The sequence below is a fragment of the Rhodnius prolixus genome, unplaced genomic scaffold (assembly GCF_049639745.1).
Source record: "Rhodnius prolixus isolate KJV_2025 unplaced genomic scaffold, Rpr scaffold_1, whole genome shotgun sequence".
Taxonomy (NCBI): domain Eukaryota; kingdom Metazoa; phylum Arthropoda; class Insecta; order Hemiptera; family Reduviidae; genus Rhodnius; species Rhodnius prolixus.
The window spans coordinates 67069100-67095331 of NW_027411581.1; the positions used below are offsets into that span (position 1 = coordinate 67069100).

The window sequence follows — 26232 nt, forward strand, 5'->3', positions numbered from 1 at the left end:
TGAAATCAGCGCTGCTGCCTTGACGTCACCAGATTTAGGCTTCATCGAATTGACAAAAGGTCTAAAGCATCGTCTAAATGATCTGTATTTTAGCATGCAATTTCAAACTACATGCAGTATAATACTAATCTTTATAAGTACTCCATAATTTCAGTGACTTCATCGATTTTCGATATTCAGTAACCATCAGAGATATCCGTTTAGGATACGCTGAATACGAAAGAGTGTGAATTTTCTCATAATTCAATCGAACAGATTTTTAAAACTTTTTTGGGGAAAAGAGGCTACCCCTTTTAATCTCTACAGCTTCAGGGTACATAATAGTTGATAGTTGATCTCTTACTTCCTTCGACGGTCAGTTACTTTAACCCATTCAGGTTGCCGCTTTTCTCTCCCATCTTTCTCAAACGGGCTTGGGTCTAGTCTAAGGTGCAGTTTATGGTCCAAAATGCGGGTACCTAACCTAAATGAGTGGTTGGAAGAAAACCTCGACAAAGAAGAAGAATAACAAGGGAAGAATGTAGAGGTTATCTTCAAGTATCATGAATAATAAGGGAGGGAAATTGTCTGATGCCAAAAGAATGACTAAGAATTGAGAGAGCTGACGCTCTAAATGTCCTTTTCATCTGAAGGTACATCATAAGCCGAATATACAAGTAAAATAATCCAAATTTCGTGATAATCGGGTAACCATAACTGCTTTATTGGTACTATAGATGAATGTAATTACTGGAATGGAACTTAAGAGGTTATTACATGAATTCTCCAGGGAAAATATTAAAAATAAAAGTTATATTGAACAAACAGAAACGTAATTTCTTTAGCAATCATAAAGAAAACCATATCTTACACTCTAGATATGACAATAATTTTGTATTGTAATAAATAAAACTGAGTAGTATTTCGAAATCCATTTAAACAGTAACTGGTGGAAGAGTTGAGCCGGATTTAAAGATTGACATTGAAGCAGCCCCGTTCATGTAATTGCCGGCTTTAGAGAAAGTGCTGTCAGGTTGTCACTGTTATTACCTCATCTCACATCACCACATGTTTGTAAACAAAGTGACGTTCACCCTGTTTTTTTTTTAGTGCACACAATAGAAACATCCGCTTTACCCTTTCATTAGTGATCTGATCAATTATAAAGATCGATTTTTTTTTCAGAAGTGATCCATGGCCCTTTTTGCGAGATAAACATTTTACCTGCGAAGAGGTTAAAGCTGGTTGTTATTGAATTTATTTGCTCAAAAAAAAAAAAAAAACAATTTCTGGTACAAATATGATGAGTAATTAATAAAAAATATACTTGAAGAATAAACATCGATAATCGATACTATTTTAGAAAACTCATTAAAGTAAAACAGCCAAAAACGTACGACTTTTGTTACATATGACTAATGTTTAGGTCTTCAGCTTCTTTACAGCTTCTAAAAAAAAACAAACACAAAAATCCTGCTTGTGAAACAAATATAGAGAGGTTATTTAAGTATTTTATTGAAGAAGGACGATGTGTAGCAGACTGAAAAAGCCAAGACGTTCTTGAAAGTGTGGGAAGAAAAAGAGGAAGAAGAAATAAATCAGGAAGGGAAGTTATAAGAAAAATGTTATTGACGTAACAAAACAGAGAAAAATCGCCTGGAAGTGCAGTTTTTTTAATCAATTTTTTTGTACTTATCGATTTTTTGTCAGCAATATTCAACGATTCTAGAAATCTTCATATAGTAAATTGAATTATGAGCGTTCGTATTAGATTTATTGAAACTTTTTGCCATTCACTTCATTATTACACTTATTATTTGGAATAGTAAGTGTATACTTACTAAAAAAGAATAATTTTTAATTTAAATTCCTTTTTTTATTATCATTATTAAAACAGAGAAGGTAGCACGGTTATTTAAAGTGACTAATTTGAATACATTAGATTTGTATGCCAAGGCGAGTGGCAGCACTGCTATTGTTTGCCCGACCATTACTGATGTTACTTCCGACGGCCAGCACTAATATTACCGGTCTGGTATTCCCCTAGTTTCGAAACACCGTCTTTTAGAAGAATGTTTACAACAGCAACTGTTGCACAACCTGGGGTATCCCCCTGTGTACGAGTCACCGACGATTTAGGTCGTTCCCTGTAACAACAGTTCATTATATCATAATCGCCTAAACACATGCATTACATGAATCTGTTATTACTCATTTTTTCTTTCGTACATACTTATTTCTTAAAGTATCCTAGCAGATAAATTAGATTCGATCAGTGTGCGATTACAGGTATCCCTTTTAACCCTAAACAATTTAGTTTAGATTGTATAAATTTGTTCGACAAGTCTTGTATTACGTTTGAATTTTACTACAATTTCTGATTTAAAACGGTGTACTTCGACTACTACAAGTATAGGAAGCATTGAGATCCTACCAGAGCGCTCCTTCATCAAATTTGTGCACGAATCGGGCTCTCAGATTTCAAAAGGTTGGGCACCAATGGTCGTCCAAGGAAAGGGATTAGCCCAAGTAGAAAGTGGGTTCCCACGGGGAGATTAACACCATATCTAGCTGGATTCAAATCCAGCATGTTTTTGTGGTGAATGAGAAAGGTGGCGCAACTATTCCCGAAGGCTAATCCTCCCAAGGGGGCTCTACCACCGTCCCTGCTTTACCATAACCACCACGAAACCTTTCCTCAACTCGTCAACCTGGAGACAGAACTCCAGCGGGCTGATTCACGATCACGTGGTTCACATTTCATAGAGACCTCTGTCTCCTATTTTAAGGCCTGGAATGGTCACTGGCCCAGCCAGTCATGCCCACAGCTCATGACTTACGGTTTCTCGACAGCCTCCTCCTGGTGTTAGCTTGGGCTTACTACACCATTCCAGGTGAGACGGTTTTCCTTACGGCGTCCCCTATTAGTCGCCTCTTACGACAGGCAGCAGGATACCGTGGGACTATTCTCACCCGGTCCCACACGGAGGATTCGAATCCAGCCAATAGATTTTCTCTTCCGACTCACAATCCGCTGATGGACAGCTGAGTCTATTACGATAGAACACTGCCCGAAGGCCGCCAGTGCACTGAAAATAGCTCCTAGAAAAAGTAAAATCTAAGAACCAGAAGTTGGATTCAAACACGGGGACTCCTCGTGGAAATCCCAGTATGAATTGAACTCACTATGTTTGCGCGTCTTAAAAACTAAATGCACCAACCTGTACGCGCATTACTTCCTCTTAAACGGAAGTAAAAGAAAGCGAAAACGGTAATTATTTTTTAATAGACCCACTCTTTATTCAAGAGAAAAGAACACATTGAAAACTGCATTCCCCAGTTGTGCTGCAGCCTAGATATGTGCAGCTAGAAGAGCCAAGAGAAGGTGTTGCAAAATGGTAATCTGTTATCAACAAATAACTGCAACAACAGTGCGGCCACTAAATCCGGGTGAAAGTGTGTCCGCGCAACGTTGATCACACGTCCATTGTTTCTCTTCGTCGGCACTTCCTCCTTACATGTACTGGGCAATGCCCCTGTGGGGGCGTGGCTCGGCTTCTTCCAACAGTGCTTTTTCTTATCCCAGTGAGTGGCCGAGTTCTCACAGGAAATGCTAGTGTTTACGTGCGTATGAGATAAATCGATATCCAAATCTTCGCAATCGCACAAAGATCAAATTTAATAATTCGATTAGGACTTCCAGATAACCTTGTAATCATCGTTTTTCCTTCTCCCACCCTCTTTCATCTTGACTTCACCCTGTTCCAATGATTTCCTCTGAATTTAACATTAACACTACACACACATGGATAACTGCAACATGTAAGTGCGTAACTTTAGCCTTAATGGTTTGTGGGTCAAATAATTTTAATTTAAATGATAAATAAATAGATTATTTGCCTGAAAAATAGTCTTCAATCTACTAATGAACTTTAGATTCATCTTGAAAGCTCCAGAATCAGCAAAACTTGCAGATGCAGCTTCCAACTATACCCAACATGCTGTAGTAACCAATGGAACAGGGTTCATTGATCGCCTCGTTTAACTAGATTCGAAAACTTTTATTAATAAAAATATAATTACTAAAGATATAATTATGTGCCTTAAAATATGGTATAAAAGCATTATTCGTAATTCATTTAAAAGGTATTTTATAAATAAGATAGATGCAGCAAATTCTTGATCACCAGCTTCCGTATCCTCCTCCTCCCTCAGTTTGGCTTTTCAATGAATATCTCATTCGGATCTGGTGAAACTTGGCTCATGTTAATAAGTTTCTTCCTCCACAGATCTGTAAGCGGATGAGTAACACACTTTAAACTTCCTCACAATCCAGTAGCACTTAGCCTACACTGAATATAGTTCATAAGAAGCTGAATTTAGGATTCAAGTCGTCATAAGCTTGTGAAGTACATATAGACTGAATATAGTTCTTTAAGAAGCTGAATTTAGGATTCAAGATGGCAAAAGATGTTCTCGGTTCAAAGAGAAAAGATGTCATCAATGTCCCTTAACTTCAGCAAAATAATACGAGGGGGTACCCAAAAAAAACCGGAATTATTTTTTAAAAGCTATTTATTTACAAATTTTTTACAGAACAACCTTATCCCCTTCAAAATACTCTCCATTACAACTAATACATTTGTCCCACCGGTGCGTCCACTGTTCGAAACATTTTTTGTAGCCATCTTTAGAAATGGCTGACAGCTCCTTCTTCGTTTTTTTCTTGACCTCTTCAATGTTGTCAAATCGGTGACCTTTCATGCCCTTTTTCATGCGTGGAAATAAGAAAAAGTCGCACGGAGCCAGGTCAGGCGAGTAAGGTGCGTGGAGCAGCGGAACCATGCCATTTTTAGCCAAAAACTGTGTAACAGAGATGGCTGAGTGTGCAGGTGCATTGTCGTGGTGGAAGAACCAGTCTCCTGTTTGCCACAAATCGGGTCTTTTTTGGCGAACACTATTGCGCAATCTTTTCAAAACTTCCAAATACAAGGTTTGATTGACGGTCTGACCTGGGAGGACAAACTCTGAATTGTCTACGCCTTTGGCATCAAAAAAGCAAATCAGCATTGTTTTGATGTTTGACTTGACTTGACGACATTTTTTTGGTCGGGGTGAAGATGACGACTTCCATTGGCTCGACTGTTGCTTTGTTTCTGGGTCATAACCATAGCACCATGACTCATCACCAGTAATGACCTTTGACAGAAAGTCTGGATCAGTTTCAAGCTGTTGTTTCAAAGCACGACATGTTTCAACTCGATTTTCTTTTTGATTGCCAGTCAGAACTCGAGGAACAAACTTGGCAGCAACCCTTTTCATCCCCAAATCTTCCGTTAAAATTCGCTGAACCGAGCTCCAAGATAACCCACTACTCTCTGACAGTTGATCAATTGTCTGTCGACGGTCTGTGAACACCAGCTCTCGAATTTTTTCAACATTTTCGTCGATTCGGGCAGTTGATGGACGTCCAGAACGAGGTTTGTCATCAATCGACATGTCGCCATTTTTAAACCGAGTAAACCACTCGTATACTTGAGTTTTTCCCATAGCGTCATCTTTGTAAGCTGTTTTCAACATTAAAACACTTTCAGCAGCATTTTTGCCGAGTAGAAAACAAAATTTTAGAGCTGCACGTTGTTCACTTAAACTTGCCATCATAAAAAACGAAAAAAGAACAAAACAGCGCTGGTAAAAACAATCACTGCAGATGAACAGAACAAGCCAGGCAGACAACACAGGCAGGACTGAACTGGCAAGGAATTGCGCTATACACGTCTAGCGGCAGAAATGCGTACTACATAAGCTCCATGCGCGGCAACGCAATTCCGGTTATTTTTGGGTACCCCCTCGTATTATGTATTTACTGACGCATTACTTTCGTTCAGATTTAAGATTTGGTTAAGATTTGGTCATAAGATTGTCCTCTCAGGCCTCATCCATGTTCCCTTAACTTCAGCAAGATAATATTACGTATTTAATGATGGTTTTTGGTTTATTTCGACCGTTGTTGATGGATGATTTTTTGGGGAATATCGAGGTGCGGTCATCAATAAATACAGTTTTTTGCTTTATACCATAGTTTCGGTAATTTTTTTACTACCTTCTTCAGGGTATTACAAAAAAAGTTTGTGAAGTTTTAATGTAGAGCTGTATCATCATAAAACTGTTCAATATCATAACATAACATCAACAGTTATGATGATATAGCTCTACATTAAAACTTCACAAACTTTTTTTGTAATACCCTGAAGAAGGTAGTAAAAAAATTACCGAAACTATGGTATAAAGCAAAAAACTGTATTTATTGATGGACCGCACCTCGATATTCCCTAAAAATCATTATGTATTTACTGATACATTATTTTGGTTCAGATTTAAAGGTAATTATTATTATGAATATACAGGCTTCGTGACAGTAAATTATTAAATTAAGGATTTAAGATTGGCGAGGAATCGGTCAAATAAAAAACAACAACTCGTCTTTTTTGGCCAACGTTTCGTCAAATATATTGTCTTCTGTAACTCAACCGACCCGCATAGCCACGCCCTGAAGAAGACAATATATTTGTCGAAACGTTGGCCAAAAAAATACGAGTTGTTGTTTTTATTTGGCCGATTCCTCGCCAATCTTAAATACTTAGTGTAATTATTATTATTTTGAATGTCCGCTGAATTCAAGCTATTGTTGTCCCCCAGTAACAAGGGCATTGAAGGACTGGGTAAAGCTGGATATAGAGTGGACTAAACCATTGGATAAATGTGAATCCACTTCTGTTTTTGAAGTGGCAGAACTATGCATTTAAACATGAACCCAGAATAGTGAGTCCTTCATTCTGATGACAAGCTCCAAGAGCTGAACAGCAGCGGTTCTGTTGCTGGCCAATCCGGTAGAAATTTAATTTTTTCGTGTCGCTGGGTTCGAATTTAGAATTCAAACTCTCGGTTTCTTTCAATATCCTCCAATGAATTATAATGAAAACTAAATTTGAGATTTCCAGCTACAGGAAAACTGGATGTAATGCTGCCGTGACAATGACCGTTCAATCTCCTTCACTCCCACACAGAACTGTACAGCTAATGGTTCAACACTTTCTAGTGAATCCATGGCACAAAATTCACCTTCAGTGATGCTTTTTTCTTACCAAATCTAATCACTGTACCTGAAGCTGTGATGAGTCGTAAACCTGTACAGGACGAACATCGACTTAGTACCACGAACTAACTTCCCTAAATGATTCTTCTTTGATTTGAATATTTGGTCTCACTTCTTGCAGGTTATCAATTAGGTTTGCCATGGTTCAACCTGGTTTCCAAAAATGTTTCCAAATACGAAACATTCTCTGTATATTTAAAATATAACATTTTTTTTAAATTAAAAATCATTGCAAATTACGAAAAATTAGTCGCTAATTCTAACCTATTAATTCATGAAATACACTCGCCGCTTCCATTCTTGGGGTTTCACTTTTGGGACAGATTATCGTGAAGGATATCCTGCCGCCATGTTCAGTCCATTCTTCCTCGATTCTTTCCATTAGGGTCTTCTCAACTCTGTGTATTACATTAATATTTTAGCTAATGTAAATCATTTTTTTTAACTTAATTTTAATTGTGAAAAGTTACGCTAATTTACGACAAAAATAAGTAAATAAAACGAGAAAACGGCCGTTTATAATTGTTTAATTAGAAACAGGAATTTTGCCTAAAAGTGGCCTTAAGCAGAGCTGTAGCAAACCTAATTACAACTATTCAATCCTAAATCGATTTTTGCCTATTATTTATAAGTGATCATATGAAAGCGCCTAACCCAAAAAACAGCCTTTAGTGAGATATAAAATAAATATGGAAAGACTTGTTATAGTTAATAATTGACTTCCACTAATAACTTTCTGTCACGTTATATACAACCAACTAATTTATTTTTCTACATCAGAAAATCTTTGTGACAAGGACCCTAGTGTTGTTCAGTTGAGGTTCCGAGCTGAAGGTTCAACCGAGTCGAGCTTCGACTCGAGCCTTATAGCCCTCGAAGCTGGAGCCATGAAGCACAAGTTGGAGGCTCAAAAAACCTGGAGTTGAAGGCTCTCACAAAGTGCAAGCCTTTTCTTAAATTCTTAAGGAATGACGGAGTAATCAATTAGAAATTATTGTATTCATTTATACAAAAAATATGTTCGAAAAAATCATTAGCTGCTATAACTTGATTTTATTTTAAGAAATGAATTTATTAATTAGTTCAAAATAAAATGCTTCATATGAAAAACAAAAAAAAAAAGCTCGAGCTTTTAGAGCTGAGCCTTGGAGGCTCATCGAGCTCTCTGTGAGGCTTCAGCTCGAGCTCTCTGACTAGAGCCACCCGCTGAACCCTGAGAGCTCGAGCGCTCAACGCTCGAACCTTATAGCTCACAGCTCTTGAACAAAACTACAAGGACCAGACAGACATACCTTGTAGGTTCGAGGACTGGTATTTGTTCAAATGAGGGAACGCTTCCATATGAAGGTCTAGCTTCTAATATCATAGGTAGACCATGTGTTAGCTGAAATAATAATAATAATAATTAAAAAAATTATTTGAGTTCCAATTGTATGCCTATAGGCATTAAATAATATCGTATTGAAATCTAAATAAAATAACAAGTCACTCGTTTAGATTAATTCAAAAATGGGGTCAGCAAATCTCAGCAGACCTGAATGAGAGACCATTTACACTTACACGAGGTGATCTGGCAGCCATTAGTAAATCATCCTCAGGAAATGGGATCACTTCCATCGGTTCAGCTGAAAAACAATGTTTTTTAAATTTTCGGATTTTCATTAAAACAATATTTTTTTAAAAAAATAAAGATTAGCAAATTCATTAAAAGATTTGGAAGAAGCATTTCTAATGAAATTAAGGATTTTTTTTTTTCGTTTTTATGAAGGTTATTCCTGGAACAAAGTTAAAGTTTTTCTTCATCTAAGCAATGCTTTGAATCTATTCCTCAAAAACGATTCCTATGGATCATTCTCGCGGTCCACCTCTTCATCTTCTACACTCCACTTTCCAGTTCAGCAAGTTCTTAGCTGGACCTTTCTACGAGCATGATCAAATCATCTTAACTTCTTTACTCTCTATTGGAACACATTATTTCCATTGCTCTGTTCTACATCTAACACAGATTTTCTACTTCCAATTTAAGTACTAAGAAATAGTTAACTTAAAGTAGCAATAATGTTTATTACTTACCTACATCAGAACTCTCTGTTACTCTGAAAGAAAAAAGGAAAGGTTAGTTTCATCTAGTTAGCGAACATATTTAGTTTTAGAGTAAAAAGCTTACTAACTGTGTAAGCTCTGGTTCCATATCGGCCCATACTTGAGGTGGTAGATCTTCAAACGTGACGAATTTCCTGTTCTTGGGAGAAGAGCGCATTCTGTCGATAATATTCTCTTTCGGCCAAAGTTCATCTTCATGTGGAATTTTCAACTATTAAAACCAAAAAAAGAAAAACTCATACTAATACAACTTTTACCTTCTCCTTCATTTCACCTTTCAGCTATTAAAAAAGAAAATTGCTTTCTTTGAAAAGTTTTCAAAGAAAATACAAAAAAAAAAAATTATGAGGCCCCCACATGAGAATTCGAAAACATTCGTTTTCTCCACATTTCCTGTGTATGTAAAAGATGTAAAAGTAAAGGAACTTTACGAAAGGAAAAATTACTTAAGCATATACTGTAAGTTTTTAAAAAAGTGTGAAATTTTTTAACCAAAAATTTCAAGTTGACAATGTTAATGAATCAATATATTCATCAAACTACCGGAAGTGTGCCTGTTAAGAACAGTTTTCTTCCAGGAAGCTTTAAATCTCCTTAAGGTTGAAAAGGTTTCATTTTGTTTGAAAAACATTGCTCTCCAGGGCTATGGATTTTATTTTTTGGCCCAGTCAACCCAATCATTTTATTGCAGAGAAATAAGTGAATATTATTGAGGTCCCACCTTGCGCAGTGGCAATATCGTAACCTGTGAAGGTCTCCTGAGGTGCGATTATTGCTAGTTAAAAACTTTTATCAGGTGGCAAGGTAGCCGAGCGGTTAGAGGCGAGACCTGCGAAACTAATATGCATTGTGGTACTGGGTTCGCGATTCCCGGTCTTGGGCCTTGGATTTTATTTAATGGTTAATATGAGAAATTTACAGTAAAGTATGTTTTGCTAATCGCCTCCGTCCACGACACCTAATTGGTAGTAGGACGTTAAGCACCGACTGAAAAAATAGGCAATTACTTTTACTTTATTGAGGTATAGGAACCAAAATTTTTAAGCAAATTTAATTCTATAATTTGGAGCAAAAACACACTAGATTTTTTTCCCCTGAATTGTTTTTTTTGGGGGGGGGAGATCCGAAATCACTTTTTGTATCATAAACCATTATAAAATCTGGAGCAATTCTGCTCGGAGAACCGTAAGGAGTACAGTAACTTGAAGTTCAGTGATTAAATAAAGTACTAATTACTTCTAAAGTGTCTGATTTGAGTAAGCTGGAGTATAGATAATAGCGATTGTTATGCAATAATTTAAACATGAAGTCTGCATATGCATGTATTGTAGTAGAGGCTACAACAGTATAAGTAGCGTGAGCATCTGGCAGAGACATTTTGGTGCAAGTGGTCAAGGGGTGTGACGGCGATGGTCCCGAGGGAAGAGGAGAGAATACACCCTTACTGTCCAGACTCTGACCGCCTGTGCTCCAAAGATGTTGATCTAGGGCATCAGCAACATTAAGGCGAGCACCATTTTGGCACTTGTGGAATCAGTTCCAGCTGGAAGTTGTTGTGCCTTACCCCCTCAAAAAAAACTGATCAGATGTCAGAAAAATCTTATCAGATCACTTTATGTTTACAGGAAAGGATGCTGCAAGTGTTCAAGAGAAAAGTTCTTCGACGAATTTTTGGCCCTATTAAAGAGGGGGCGCGATTTGGAGAAGAAGAAAGAATCAGGAACTACAGCATCTAAGTCCAGGAAGCAGACATCCGTAAAGGGAATTAGGCTTGGCAGGCTCAGATGAGCAGGCCATTTGGCAAGGATGTCTGATTTGGAAACAACACCCAAACGGCTTCTGCAAGAAGATGTACATTGGGTCCAGGAGAGTGGGGCAGACCTAAATTAAGATGGAATGATGGTGTAGGCGTGGATGCCAGAGACCTGCTAGGAGTGATTTGAATTGGAAGGCTGTTGCTATGGACAGGGAGGACTGGCGGAAGCGGATCGAGGAGGCCAAGGCTCCAGTAATGGGCTGTAGCGCCAATAGTAGAGAATATTAGTAGTAGTTATGTTTACAGATTAGTCTAAGATTGGAAGAATAGCTTACTCACCAGAGATTCTTGGAAGGAAACCTCTCTATCATCTAGAGCTCTGACTATCAAGATCTTTCTTCCCCAGGCGTCCTTTATTTCCCTGGATTTAGTAGCGGGTGCACGTTTTTTTCTCCTCCTATCTTTTTTCTTTGCTTCCTGTTCTCATAATATCTGATTGGTTACTCAGAAATGATGATAATAATAATAATACATAAATACAGTTTATCTTTGTGATTACTTACAGCTTCAATGGCAGAATCAACTTCAATCACTACTACTTGAGGTGGCTGGCGTTTTCTAGAAAAGCCAAGCTCTTCCTGAAATTTTCCACATAATAAAGATATTTTCTACAACTCATTTGCAATTCAAAAAAAAAAAAGAAAAGTTTATATGAACCGGAGCTTGTTAACATCTCGTTGCAGCAAGGCTGGCTACACTCTTAGACATCAGATGAGAGTGCTTGGCGTGAAACCAATTCTCATTTAAATAAACAATAGGAGAATTGAGAACGTTTAAAAAAATTTTTAAAAAATTATTAAAATATTTACCAATCTTAAAAGCAATGCTTCCTCATCGCCAATCAAATCTTCGTGAAGATCTTGTGGTGGCTGCGGTGCTGCAGTGCTTACCTCCCGTTCAATCTGCAAGACAGTGGTCCAAAGAGTGTTATTAGAACAGCTGATTGTAGCCCAACAGTAGTAGTAATAAATATTTAAAAGCTCTTTTTTTTGCCCTTTCTGACTACAATTCAGGTTTTGAAAGTGGGAACATAGCCTCCCAGGGAACTCTCTCAGATGCTGGGATTTCTCCGAGGAATTGGTGCGAGTGCTATAGGGGAACTAGCCTGGCACCAGTAAGGATGGCAAGAATAGGCTACGAATAGATAAAGCTGCTAATTTTGCTACCTTTAGTACACCAAACACATTACCATCTGAAATAGTTTTAGCAAAATAAGTATAAAGGCATACATACCTCTATGGGTCCACCATTTACGAATGACTTCAACAACATTGAATCTCTAAAACAAAAACAAAAACAAAAAAGTATATGTATATAAAGAGTGTATACGGTCGAAACTTCGGGAAATGATTCATCAGCTCAAATGCAATAAAAAATATTCTATAAAACTATGGTTTTATTAAAAACCAAAAAACTCCATAAGGTCTTGAAGCTCAATAAATGCACAACTTTTTCTGAAATTATATGACTCCTTGATTCATTAATCATTGAAAAAAATGCAGTTGAAAATTTCAACAGAAATCATCGAGAACGTTGTAAGAAACGATTTGAAGCTCTGGGTTAAGCAGATTTATAGGAAATTTAATGCTATTTCTTTTGGAATAAGCAGATTTATTCTACGATAAAGAATAGAAAAGTAACGGCCATTTTTATGATGAAAAACGCGAATATCAACGGAAAAGTTAAAAATGCAAATATCTTGAACACTATTGAGAATCGGGCAACAGTGAATAGAATATTTTTTGTTTCATTTGAGCTGCTGAATCATCTCCCGAAGTTTCGACCACTCCTCCGTATACACCCTGTTCATACATAAATAATCGTTTTGTTTCTTATACAAAATAAAGGAATGATAATGAGAAAAAAAAAAAACACGGGATAATTCCCGTAAAATAGAGGAATGTAAAGCACCTGCGGAAACTATGGGCACCACCGAACGTTCCCTTGTCTTCTTCCTGTAAAAAAACAAAAAAAAAAACGGAAATAAGTACGGAACAGATACACTAAGTGCGATATTTTTGTTGACATCACTATCTTCTTTGAACTTTACACTTCGTGCGATAAAGGTGGCGGTTAGAATTAAAATTTGTAGAGGCAATCTACAAATCTTAGTATTTTTTCTTTAAATTTGTTAAATTAACTGTATAGTACGTATTTAAACATAACGTTTATACAGTACTTTGTACACTATTTGGCATTTAATTGTCAGTACTAAACAGTATTTAGTTAGATTTTACCGTATGATTTGTTTTTAACAATAATAAAATGAGTGATCTAAATAAGATGATAAATCAATATATAAAAAGCTGACCAACAATGTCAACGTGGAACTGCTAGCCTCGCTGCAGGGCTCTTCAACCAAATTAATGCCCCTTATCTGTAATGTAAAAAAATGTTGAATATTTACTTTATAGGCAAAAGAAGAGAATATATCGATCATCGTATCGATCTAACTTACATTTTCGCACACATCCTTTACACTACGCTGATCTTTTGAGAGACTTATCAAATTATGCCCTAAAACACAATTTAAGTTTAATTATGTAAACACTGCTGTGGAAAAAAAACCAGGCAGTTCTTTCTTCTAACAATACTCACATTTCAGATGAAGAAAATTGGTTCTTAATTTTGAATTTTTTACTAAATACATAATTCTAAATGATACTAAATTTGAAATTATAACTAAATTCAACATTGTCAATTGTAAAGAGTTGATTTCGTGAACAGTGACGGAAGAAAACAAAATACATGGCGTAATCTTTAAAGAAAAGTGGACAACCAACGGAATCTGATGTTAAAAACTACACACTGCCAAAGCAATTAAATTAATTTCAAAATGTATTTAATGACAGAGCCATCAGGCTTAGACGAATACTACGGTGTTTCGTGCCAAGAGAAGTACAAGTAACAGAAATACAAAATAAAAATGTTTGCGAGTTGAAACTGTAACGTTTACCTCAAACATCGATTTCTTTTATTATTATTATTGAATCATTTTCATGAAATCGATAGTACTAATAGTTGTTTTTATAATTTTATTTATAAACTTACGAGAATAGAAGTCAATTCAACAAACTAGCTGCTCTATCATTGTTGCTTTCCACCTATCTACAAGGCGCGTCAAAATCACCACGTTTCACGTTACTTTTAGGTGCCACACTTAAGTACACTTTAGACATAAAAATTACTTGACTCAATTAAATTTCTTGACTTACTTGGCTTTTTTTCTGGTCGACTGAAAAATTAAAACAAAACCAAAAATTCTTTTACCTTAGAGATCAGAATTACCTACGTAAATTTTTATAATATTGTAGAAAAACTTACAGAATGCTGATATTGGTGCTTGAATCCGCACGAATTGGAACGGCTGAAGGTAATTCGGCTGTTTCCAATGCTTTTTCTCTTTCCTGCATCGCAGCTGGAAAATTAATAGGATTTTTGGTTGACGCAAAAGGGATATTCATGCACCGAAGACGGTGAAAGAAGATGTACAGAGACAAACATTTTCTGCCTATACCTCTGATCAGAGAGGTGTGCCTAGGCAAGTCGTTCTTCTTACGAAGTACTTACCTACCTAACCAGCTAACTGCTAACAGACTGGCTATTCAGAGGACTTTGTAAGCTTCGTCTGAATTCGCAGAATCTTCATGCTGGCGGCAAATATTCAATTGATGTTGCACGATATATTCGATATTTTTAATTTATTTCATTTTTTTACCAAATTCTGAACACATCGCCATTCACAGAACCTTATCAAATGAGCTCTCTGGAAGCCTGTTTAGCCCAGCTTCATGTCTGCAGCTTCATTACCACTGCACAAATCTACTTGTGCTACCACATGTACTTCATACTTAAAATAGCAGTCTTACTTAGTGTGAACGGTACAGTAGCCAAACTGAGAATTTCCCGTTTATCTTATAACATTCATATATCATAGAATAGAAGTGCATGGCTTATCCTGCAGTGCACTTAGATGAATCACATGCAAAATTGAACCCATCCCAGAAGTAATAAATCGAGTAACATGTAAGTTCTTTATTGTATAGGCTGAGTGTAAGTAATTTTCATTTAAAATTATAACCAAGAAAATCAATTTCAACTAACCATTACAAAACTGTTGCGCCTCTTGTGACACAAACTCAAAATATTTCTGCAATTTTAAGAATGAGTTTCTGATATCATAAATGTTCAGCATATCAATCCTTAGAAGAAAAGTACCTGGCGATGGAAGTTTATTCAGTGATTCATCCAGGAAACACCTGAACACCAAAAAGTAATTTTCATTAAATGATAACAATTTCATGAGAAGAGTAAAGGATCCAAAAATGGAAAATCGCAGCGCAGTAATATTTGATTTAAACGACATGATCGGGTTTTTCAATAAACTTTTGAAAAAAAAAAAATCTGTAAATTAGATGTGCCAAGTTGTTCAATTTTCTTATATGCCCTCGAAAATGGTTAGGATTTTACTTAAACTTGGTATTATCATGGCGCACTAGTAATTTCATATTTTTGTTTGTAATTAAACATTTCGTCAAAAAAAATTATTACTTCTGTACAATTTAGTTCTGGAGTTAGGTGAGGGCAGCATTTTTTACAATCTAAAGTGCTATTCTCTGAATTGAACAAAGCACAGTAAATACTATTTGTCTAACGTTAGAGTTAATTGTTTCTAAAATTGTGACTTTCCGAAAACTCGCTTAAACGGAAAGGTAAATCTTTGAACGATTAATTTTTCATGAGAATTTATTGCAAGGAGTAGATTCTAAGATTTCAAGCTCCCATCAAAACTTCTTTTATTGTAGTAATTGATTATTAAATGCAAATAACATTTAGATTTAAAAGTTTAGTTTGAAATAAAAAACAGTGAAAATATAGCGAGACATACGTTATGTACATGCGTATAACCCAAGATTATTTTATTTTATATATTTGTCATGCGGTATAATTTATGGTGAAAATTTTCAATAAAAAAATCTTCCATACTTTTTTTTTTTAAAGTAGACCCAAATTCTAACGATCAACAGCATATGGAGGTTATGTCGCATCTAGCAGTAAAATGTAGTAAACTTTTTTCCGCAAGCGGCACAAATTCTTCAGAATCTAGATTTAAGTGTTCAGTAAACGTTTCTAGTTGTATGTAAAATAAAATATTACACTGTAGATACTTATGATGTTCACAGGTGCAGTAGGTAATGTGACTGTTATTTAAGATGTACATACACTGGGCCAAAAAAGTCTGTGAACACTAACCTAAATTTTATTACTTTTATTATTATCTTATTAGAAACTTCTTTTATTTTCAAATGAAATATACTATTCGATAGAGAGAAACCAGAGTTTTTCATTTTATATTCAATCTTTTATTTTTGTTCAACAGGAATATCACAATTAAATGTTTAACAAAACAACACCCCAAACGAATGCAAAAAAAGTCTGTGAACAGCTGTATAAATATGTAAAAACATTAAGATAACAAACAGAAAAACGATTGAATAAAGTTTCAAAGTTCTCTATTGTATTGTAGAAACCACTACAGTCAGTTTTGTGAATAAATAATCTAATTAGTACATATTTAACCACTAATATGGAAGTTCCCAGACCAATTCGAGAACTTATTGTGACGTTGCGAAATGAAAGAAAAAGTATTCGAGAAATAGGGAAGATAGTTCAAAAAAACCCTTCAACGGTGCATAATATAATTAAAAAGTACGGAAATGTGATTAGTAGGCCACGCAGTGGACGGCCACCAAAACTTAATTCCTTTCATAAACGGCAAATTCTGAAGTCTGTTCGAGAAGAACCCAGGACAAGCGCTCAAAAAATCAGTCAAGAATTATCAAATGGTTATGTGTAAGCGTAACACCGCAGACAATTAGAAATAAATTACATGAATACGATTATTGCGGTCGAGTCCCGAGGAAAAAACCTTTAATCAATAAAATAAATCGTAACCGCCGATTGGATTTCGCGAAAGAATATGTTTCTAAGCCTTCTAGTTTCTGGGAAACCGTAATCTTTTCAGATGAGTCGAAATTCAATGTATGTGGGTCTGATTGACGACAAAAAGTGTGGCGAAAAAGAAATGAAGCTATGAAAATGAAAAATATGAAGCCTACTTTTAAGCATGGGGGAGGCAACATTCTGGTGTGGGGTGCATGAGTGCTAAAGAAGTGGGCAAGTTAGATCTAATTAATGGTATGATGGACCAATATGTGTATGTGGATATATTAAGACGCAATTTAAAAAAAAATTCAAAAAAATTAGGGTTGGAGGGAACGTTTGTCTTCCAACAAGACAATGACCCGAAACATACCGCACTAAAAACTCGGGAATGGCTTTTAAATAATACACTCTGGCGCCTAAACACCCCTCCACAATTGCCAGACCTTAACCCAATAGAACATTTGTGGGATGAAATCAGCCGCCAAATAAATAAACGAGGAATAAGAAACCGTGAACAACTAAAAAACGCTATTTTAGAAGAGTGGGATAAAATTCCAACATTGACGACCACAAAATTATTAGGATCGATGAAAGCTCGCTTGTTGGAAGTGATTAGGAACATAGGAGGTCCTACAAGTTTTTAAAATTTATAATTCACGTACAATGTGTAAGAATGATTTATTTCTGCAAAGTGTTCACAGACTTTTTTTGCATTCGTTTGGGGTGTTGTTTTGTTAAACATTTAATTGTGATATTCCTGCTGAACAAAAATAAAAGATTGAATATAAAATGAAAAACTCTGGTTTCTCTCTATCGAATAGTATATTTCATTTGAAAATAAAAGAAGTTTCTAATAAGATAATAATAAAAGTAATAAAATTTAGGTTAGTGTTCACAGACTTTTTTGGCCCAGTGTATGTATTTTTCCCGGGCATCTTGAAATTCTTTCACCCCGCACATCAAATTACATTAAAAAATATAAATAAATTTACTCACAATTCTTTTTTCATTTCAATTTCACTGATGCATTTAGTCATTTCTCTCTTTGGTCTTTCATTATGCTTCATTAACTTTTTCAATTGAACATTCATATTAATATTAGAACCCATTTTGCTGTTTTAATTTTCTGAAAGAATAATTTTTATTTTAAACTAAAAAGTGAGAACTTACTTAGGCTTTAAAAAATACAATCATACATTTCCTAAAATAGATACTGTCATTCTTTGTAAACAAAAATTATAATAGCGATCACTGACCGCCGAATGCCACCATGACGTTCGTAAGATACTATCGTGTTTAGCTTAAAACATTATTTCATTTCTTTATGTTTCCGATTTTGAGTTTTCAATTTTATGAGTTACTCTGTGTAAGTTACAGTGGTTCTGAATGCCTGAGAGTGTTTTTATACAAGTCTCTTACCAGTACGATAGTTTTCATAGGTGCAAGATTCATCAGCAAGAATTTGGTATCCCTTGAAAACTGACTGATCAATCTTGTGAAGATGTGCTTGTGAAACTCGTCTCTTTAGATTTACTCTTTCTTTTCCAGGAAATATGGATTTAAGTTCTATTTTCTTAATATTTTTATATTTCGCCCAAGATAATTGAATTAAGATTCAAAAGTTAAATTTAGTTTATCAAAAATGCAATGAATAATGATATAATTAAATTAATTAAAATTTTATTGAACCATCAGCGCTATAATATAGAATCTAAAATTTAATGCAACTTATTCTAAATTGGCGCCAAAGTCTATATTGACCCCCCTATCATAAATGTAATATTAAATTTATCTCATTCATCATAAAATTTAAACATCTTGGTTTATGTAAGAAAGAAAATGATTTTATAGATCATAAATATACCTACTTGATTGAATTTTTTTCTTGGATTTATCAACCACGCTGAGTTAAGAGCTCTCTGCAGCACTATACGAACTTCAAAAAATATCTAACTTAGTGACGCAATATGCCACGGAAATAGTGATTACAACTTTCATAATGCCACTAATTTATGGAGTACTTCAAATATAAAATTAACTTATTTTAAATGTTTACACTTTTACTTAATTATTTATCAATTTTGACCAGTCGATAAATTTTTTTTTTTAAATCTGTTCAATAAATTAATTCCATCTAAATTATATGCACGTATTGTGTATTAGTAGATATTAGAAAAAGAAATCTGTGTAGGCTACCCTTTTATAAACCGAATTAAAACAAACATTCTTTTAAAAGTTATTTAATTATATTTTCATCGCCAAATGATCTTATTTATTAATTTTAGTTAATTAATTATATATATGGTGCCATTTTTTCAATAATTGCTTCATTTTAAGTACTTTTGGGGTATTATTTTGGGTGCCTGTAATTTGTTGAAGTACTGTTCACGAAAGTGAATAAAACAATTGAAACATTTTTTCCAGAAAATTCTTTTCAGGTTAGCCATGGAGGAAGCGTAAAAGTAGGTATCTCTAAGAAGGTCCATTTCACGAAATCTTATGACAATACATTACTCCTTGGAGTAATATTAGGTATATTTTAACAACTTGCATTTGAAGAAAATCGATAAGTGTGATTGTGTTAAACGTTTTTTTGTATTCTTGTACCATCAATGAGGTAGATACCAATCGCTTGGTAAATTGATAGTTTTGGAAGGGCATTCTTCCTTCCACAGGCTCGTTATTTATGAATATGAAGTTTAGGCAAGGTTATTGAGACCAGTTGCTGCTACTGAATATTGATATAGGATTAAGTCTATTATCTTTAAACATTTTGAACAGAATCTTTGATTGGATCATATATAACATTGAAGTCGCACTTTTGTGGAAAGCGTTCGCCACCTATCTCACCCGGAAGTGCCGTAAAATAAAATCATTTGGATCGTTAAGTTACATCCGGATCTCATGGCCGAATCCTTTGAGCTTCCCGGCATGCTCGGACTTAAGGAAGTTTAAGATGTATACTTTTTCTTGCTTTTAGCACAAAGAAAGTGAAAAGAAAAAAAGAAAAAAATATTCTCCATTTATTATTCTATTTATAACAATTATCTTCAACTTATAACAAAATAATACTAAATTTTAAAATGAAATCTCATTTCAAAAAATATTTAATAAAACACCTGCAGTGCATTTTTTAGTTTCTCGTTTTCCTCATTAAAACTGTGTATTCAAATAATTTCTTGTGATAAATTTTATGAATAAATTTAAAAGCTGGTTTTTATTTTCGTGCTAAAACTTTTTATTATTTTTTAAATTTAACAATTTTTTAAAAATAGTGCCTTAAGTTCTTCATTTCATATTTTGAGAACAATATGTTACAGTTTCTGATAAAAATATTTGAATAACATTTAATAGCTAGGATTGTAATCAGTTATTTTACAGCTGGCAAGAAATATATATAAATTATTAACATATTTTTAAGTACTCAATATTAAGTCGTAAACCACAGGCTCATTTTTTTGATCAGTGGAGCAAGAAATGTACATACAGTCGACTCTCGATAAATCGAAATCCAATGGACTACAAGAAAAATTCGAATAATCGAGACTTCGAATTATCAAGAAGGGGAGAAAAATCGAATTATTAAGAGTTTTTATTATGTATATATGTACGTACATACGTATATTGAAAATACGTATGAGCTTACCTAAGTTTTAGACATGTACAGCCTCAAGTAAAATAGTAAAAATAATAAAACGACAAAAAAGAACAAAAAAAATTACATATGTATTAACATTTCAATAAATAATAATATACATACATATGTACCTAATTAAAAAAATGAAGAACAGTTTTTTGTTTCAATGTGGCTTGACTTAGTCAAGTGACTTAGAATTGTAGAAAGCGTTGATGGTGGAATATTGAAAGTTTTGGCGATATCTTTTTCTTTTCAAACCACTTTCCACGGCCGCGATAATTTTTTTTTTTGGTAAGGGAGACGTACTTCCCATCGTGACAAACGAGGAAAGAGAATCGGAAAGTTAAACTGGGCTGAAAGGAGGGAAACATTACGCAGGAAATGAACAATAAGCGGAAAATGAGAAGTAAACATTACTAGAGAAAATTCGAATTATAAAGAGGGGAAGCGGCCTCGTTCGAATTATAGAGCCTTCTCTCCCCCTGTTGTTAAGAAAAGGATTTCGAATTATCGAGCGTATCTAAATACAATGATTTTTTTCGATTTACCGAAGTTAGCAGCTGTAGAGTTTGAATTATCGAAAAATTCGAATTATCGAGAGTCGACTGTACATATGTTCTACGTTTTTAGCAATCGAGACTGATGCTGTCTTCTTCTTGATTGGAAATAAATAAAAAAAAAAACCTTCGTCTTCAGATAAGTTTTTTATTTACTTTTCTTTAAAATATGTATATTTCCATATTTCTTTCACGATTTTTCAAACAATGATTTTCATTACTGATCTTAAATGTAAAACTTAAAACATACACATTAATTTTATAAACGTAATTGAAAGTAGGCATGTTTTGAAATGCTTTATTAGTATTAATCCTAAAAAGTGGTTCTTTATCACAAACGTCACAGGAAAATTTCTAATCAAAGTCGAACAGTGATGCAACAAATATTCTTTACTCCAGGTATAGCACTGCTATAAATTACATCAATCACAAAATAGCCGTGGTTACTTTTAAATAACACTAGAAAAAGTAACAAATATGACTGGTCTGGTTAAAGACAATTTTTTAGACCAGTTCTGAGTATAGTATACACCTTATAAGGAAAGAACAGCCAAATTTAATTGATGCTGCGAAGTGGAAAGATTTTTTGTTCCCTCTTTATTACTTAATTTTATTAAGTAGGAACTGCACATATTTACAAAATATTGTTTAATGAATGAATCTTGAAACATTACCTATTGTAGAAGTATTTGAAGTCTGACCGAAGTGTACTTTATGATACAACTTTTATAACAATAACTGGAGGTTATACACCATAAACTACTTAACCTGCACGCTTGTGAAAGTAGTAACCAAAATTTATAAGAAATGGTCCCTTTCTAGCTGATAAAGACTATGCGAACTATTTAAAGACCTTGAAAGCTTTATCAGGTCTCCTGTTATTAAATGGACAACTGTCTTCTTTCTCCAGTCTCACACATCTTTGGAAGTGTGTAATGATAATTCAAATAGTGGTTCCATTTCAGATTTTGGTCAAAGATCAATCCTCTAGCTACTAAGCCTCCATTGCAACAGGGATTTTAGTCTCCTCTCCAGCACACGCTATTCCAAATCTTGAAGGTACCTGGAATTTACTGTACATACATAGCTAATCTCCAGTCTCTCCGCAGTTTCATTCGACATAATCTACGAATAATCACATGCTGGATACAAAAAAACTAGCCTCTGAAGGAAACAATGCTGTAACCTTTTTAAACACAATTCACTTACAAAATATCTGGTCAGCTTCAATTTCTACTCTCCTCAAAATATATATATATATATATATATATATATATATATATATATATATATATATATATAGATTAATTCTAAATATATTTACATAGAATCAATTATTTATATTACATAGAAAAAAGACATTAGAAATCACAGTGATTTTTTTTTTTAACATTTCATTGTTTAGGGCCATTAGATAGAAACATGTTACCTTAGCTAAAAGTAATCAGCTGTTTCAAATAATTTAAAATTGTGACGTCATTCTTGCAGAAATTTAAAAGATCGAAAAAAAAGTAGGTAACTTACGAAGGTTACGAAATACCTCAATGGGTCAAAATAAAATAAATGTTGAATAAAAAAAAAAATCAAATTCTTAATATTCATCATAATTACGACTTTATTTACTAGACCCCCATCCCTAGTTTAAAATTTTATAATATATGTACACATTCCTTTACGAATTTTCTGAAAAGCTATAATATTATAAGTAATTAAAGCTTAAAATTAATCATTAAAAAGGATTCACTAAACCCGCTTAGTATCATAAAAAAATATTTAGGATTGTTCACAAAGTTAATTCATACTGAATTAGAATTATGGTATTAACTCATTTGAATTAATTTTTCTGCTCGGTTACACTGTAATACTTAATATTCTAACCTATAATCTTCTTTAAATACCAAATTTCAAAGAAAAAAATAATTAATTATTCACTAAAATTACCACAGTTTTTAAAATTATATAGAAATGACACACTTTATTGGCAAGCTTACTTCCATCTTTACAATCTACTTGTGGTACTGTCTGACGTATGCGTTTTTTGTGAGAACGAAGTTAAGTGAAAATGTCAGAAAAGTGAAAAAATGAAAGTTGTACCTCGTGTTGTACCTCCAAACTTGCAAATTTTAAAGTACACACGAAAAATAACCTTCATGGTGGTTATATACATTTAAATTTGAATGGAGAACATCGGTGACCCAGGAAAGCTTTAGAGGTTAGGACCAAATGGCAGGCGTCTAAATGTCCAAATGGCAGTGGATAAGGAGAGTAAGTCGGTTAGATAATATTAAAAGATGAACCAGAATGTACGAAAATTTATGGCTAGAGTTCAAAAAATTTTTGTTTGTTGAATAGAGATTGATGTTAGTCATCAAGTGTGGTGTATGAAAAGGAATCAAGAGAGAAGTCAAAATTCCTCTACACTTACGTGATTATGCTACCACTGATAATGGTTGAAAATCCGAAATCAGTGAGAGATACAATAAGCCTGCTTGCTCTAAAAATGGGATAAAATCAATTATTTACTGCTCTGCGGAGAAAATTGATGCTGGATAGATACAGCTGGGTGTTCTTTTTGTCGCAAGAAGATGAAGGTCACAGGCTAAGTAGTATTAAACCTTTTTCTAATAAATATTAGGCCGTACAAAATACTGAAATGGTGCTCTAGAACGAAGTGTTACCCATTTCTCTGAACCAACTTCCTTTAAAAACAAAATACTATTGTCAAAAGACGAATATAATTGACGAATATTACTATATTGCAGGCAGGCCTTAGTCTTAACTATCAAATTAAGTGTCGTGATTGGTGGCGATTAGCAAACTATCTGCACTATAAATTTCTCATATTAACCAATTAATAAAAATCCACGCGGAGGTCCCGGGTTCGAATCCAGCTGCTGGCCCTTAGATTTTCTCTTCCTAGGAGCTTCTTACAGCTCACTGTCCGGTTATAAATACATTTTGATTAAAATATCGATTCCATTATCGAGAAAAATTCTTAACCAAATGAAAAACTCGATTCAGTAAAGTTGTTATTGCTGGGGCAAGCCAATTACGATATCTACGTTAAAATGGGTCACCATTGAAATATAAAGATGCAGTCTCCTGATTATTTCCGGATTACGAGGCCTCAAAACGGAATATTTCCGTGTATTAAACAAAATTTATAAAATTTACAACTATCGTAGTACTGCCTCAAACTAGTAGGTTTCTAAGAATGAGTTTGAGCCTAGTTTCAATAATTTGTAATACTCGACCAGAAACTCGTAATAATAACTTTGTGCACAACTTAATTTAAACTAAATATTATTTGTCCTTAACAACCCTGATTATTATTCTTTGTTTTTTTTTTGTTTAATTATTTAAAATATTTTTTTAAAAAAATAATTCATTTTGAGATTCAATTAGAATTTCAATTTTTTTTTTAAATATTAAAAACAAAAACTTAATTATAATGTTCCCCTTTAATCAGATGTGCTGCCGACAGTATTCATAAATTTAATGTAATATAAAGGTTTTTATTAAATGTATGGAATATTTAAATTTGTTCCAACCCAAAAGCTCTGGCTAGTTTGTGATTGTATTGAGCACAATGAGAGAGATATTGCCGATGGTAATTACCAATTGCTTCGCTATTATTTACAGAGAAGAAAACCATGAACATGAACTAGGTTAATTCCGCGAACATGCTCAATAGAATCACAGAAAGGTTACATTTCTTAAAAATTTTAAATACAGAACAATTTTTTTTGAGCCCAGAGATTGCACATACGCGCTAACAGTTGGAACAAAACTAACTATTATGGAAATATTTACTAGAATTATCACATGAAAATACATCGATCGATTTTTTGTTTACAACAACAAGAGATAATAGAGAGAGAGAGTGAGAGAGAGAGAGAGAGAGGGGATTACCCATTTTATATCAGCTGTTAACAATTTCCACAATCATATACTTTGTTTTTACGTATTATTATTTCACTACTACAAAATTTTGATTATTAAAAAAACAGACGTCCAAAGATATTGAAATTTTTTTATTGTTACGATTTTATTTTTAAGGTAAAATCGTATCGCATTCTATATTTACTATAAAATAAAATGTTATTTGTCACGAAAGAGATTCTTTCTTCCTAAAACCTACACTAGTTTGTGCTTCATGCATTTGTAATTCCTTGCGCAGAGACTCCTGATGGCGTAGTAAGCTTGTCACCTTAAAAGAAAAATAAATAAATAAAAACTTACAACAAATAACAACAATATAAACATTATTATTATTATTATTTTTTTTTTTTGTAAAAGATGGATTGTTCATCAGCATTATTAGAAATTCTAATTGGTCCACTTGGGTGCGTTCTTATTTTTTATTGATAAAGTAAGTGAACAATTTTTGAAAAGAATCGAATTATAAAACCAATTTAGCAAAAAAAAAAAAAACATGTAATATATTCCAGCTAAAAAATTAATTTAAGAATTTTAAAAAGCAAAATTTTAATATATAAATAGATGAAAAGTGATATTCTGAAGCAAACAGCTGTTCGGCGAATTCACGTCATCTCAAAATTTCAACTTCCGGTAGTAACAAGAATACTACAACTCTAAAGGTTGTGATTTTGTTCAAAATAGAAAGTTCTTTAGAGATTATTTCTGTGGAATGTTCTGTTTTGGTTTCTTTTTAAAACAACTATTTTTTGAATAAACTACTATTTTTAGCACAAAACAAAAAGCGAGATCTGAGTACATACGTACAATATGAACCTAACAACTACGAACATTATTCCACAAGATAAATATAAACTATCGATTCGATAGTATCGAATACATACCCATCGATATAAAGTAGTTTTAATTTTAATTATGAATAATGTTCTTATTTAGTTATCTGGCCATATTGGTATTGTATACCCAGAACTCTCTTTTTGTTTTGTAGCCCTGATGATCAATCAACTAAAAAATAGTTGGCACAAAGAGTTGGTTCCTTCAAAAATTGTCCAAAAATTTAAAAAAAATTTAAAAAAATGCATGATCTGTTTACAACTGT

General features: G+C 33.8%; 2 protein-coding genes and 1 pseudogene across 14 annotated transcripts in view; 1 reads left to right on the plus strand and 2 right to left on the minus strand.

The window, feature by feature from the left end:
* Positions 1–790: 790 nt before the first annotated feature.
* LOC141446237 (uncharacterized) lies at positions 791–18968 on the minus strand. 9 transcript variants are annotated; one of them, XR_012453588.1, is made up of 20 exons: positions 18869–18968; positions 17997–18126; positions 15159–15313; positions 14379–14472; positions 14270–14289; positions 13513–13571; positions 13366–13431; positions 12966–13009; positions 12288–12333; positions 11864–11956; positions 11558–11632; positions 11334–11471; positions 9307–9449; positions 9209–9231; positions 8696–8760; positions 8428–8519; positions 7400–7533; positions 3880–4024; positions 3688–3792; positions 1453–2126 (listed from the first exon to the last, which is right to left on the minus strand). XR_012453588.1 is itself a non-coding variant. In XM_074112748.1 (18 exons), the coding sequence occupies exons 2-18, from the start codon at positions 18107–18109 to the stop codon at positions 1136–1138; spliced, it is 1428 nt and encodes a 475-aa protein (XP_073968849.1). In that variant the 5' UTR covers positions 18110–18126; positions 18869–18968; the 3' UTR covers positions 791–1135. The 9 variants fall into 9 exon arrangements, 6 of the variants coding, with proteins under 6 accessions (XP_073968849.1, XP_073968851.1, XP_073968852.1 ...); XR_012453589.1 differs by lacking the exons at positions 1453–2126; positions 3688–3792; positions 3880–4024 and adding exons at positions 4026–4270; positions 7143–7285; XR_012453587.1 differs by lacking the exons at positions 1453–2126; positions 3688–3792; positions 3880–4024 and adding exons at positions 4026–4270; positions 7143–7322.
* On the plus strand, positions 9957–10034 carry LOC141446327 (U4 spliceosomal RNA; annotated as a pseudogene).
* A 1037-nt stretch (positions 18969–20005) lies between the features above and the next one.
* Positions 20006–26232, minus strand: part of olf186-M (Ki-ras-induced actin-interacting protein-IP3R-interacting domain olf186-M) — a 41106-nt gene continuing 34879 nt past the window's right edge. For all 5 annotated transcript variants that reach the window (XR_012453591.1, XM_074112760.1, XM_074112759.1 and 2 more), the window contains exon 14: positions 20006–25404. Coding sequence is in view for 4 of the 5 variants with exons in the window: in XM_074112760.1 (XP_073968861.1) it covers positions 25303–25404 (102 nt within the window). In the remaining variant the exon portion in view is untranslated. The remainder of the gene's footprint in view (positions 25405–26232) is intronic.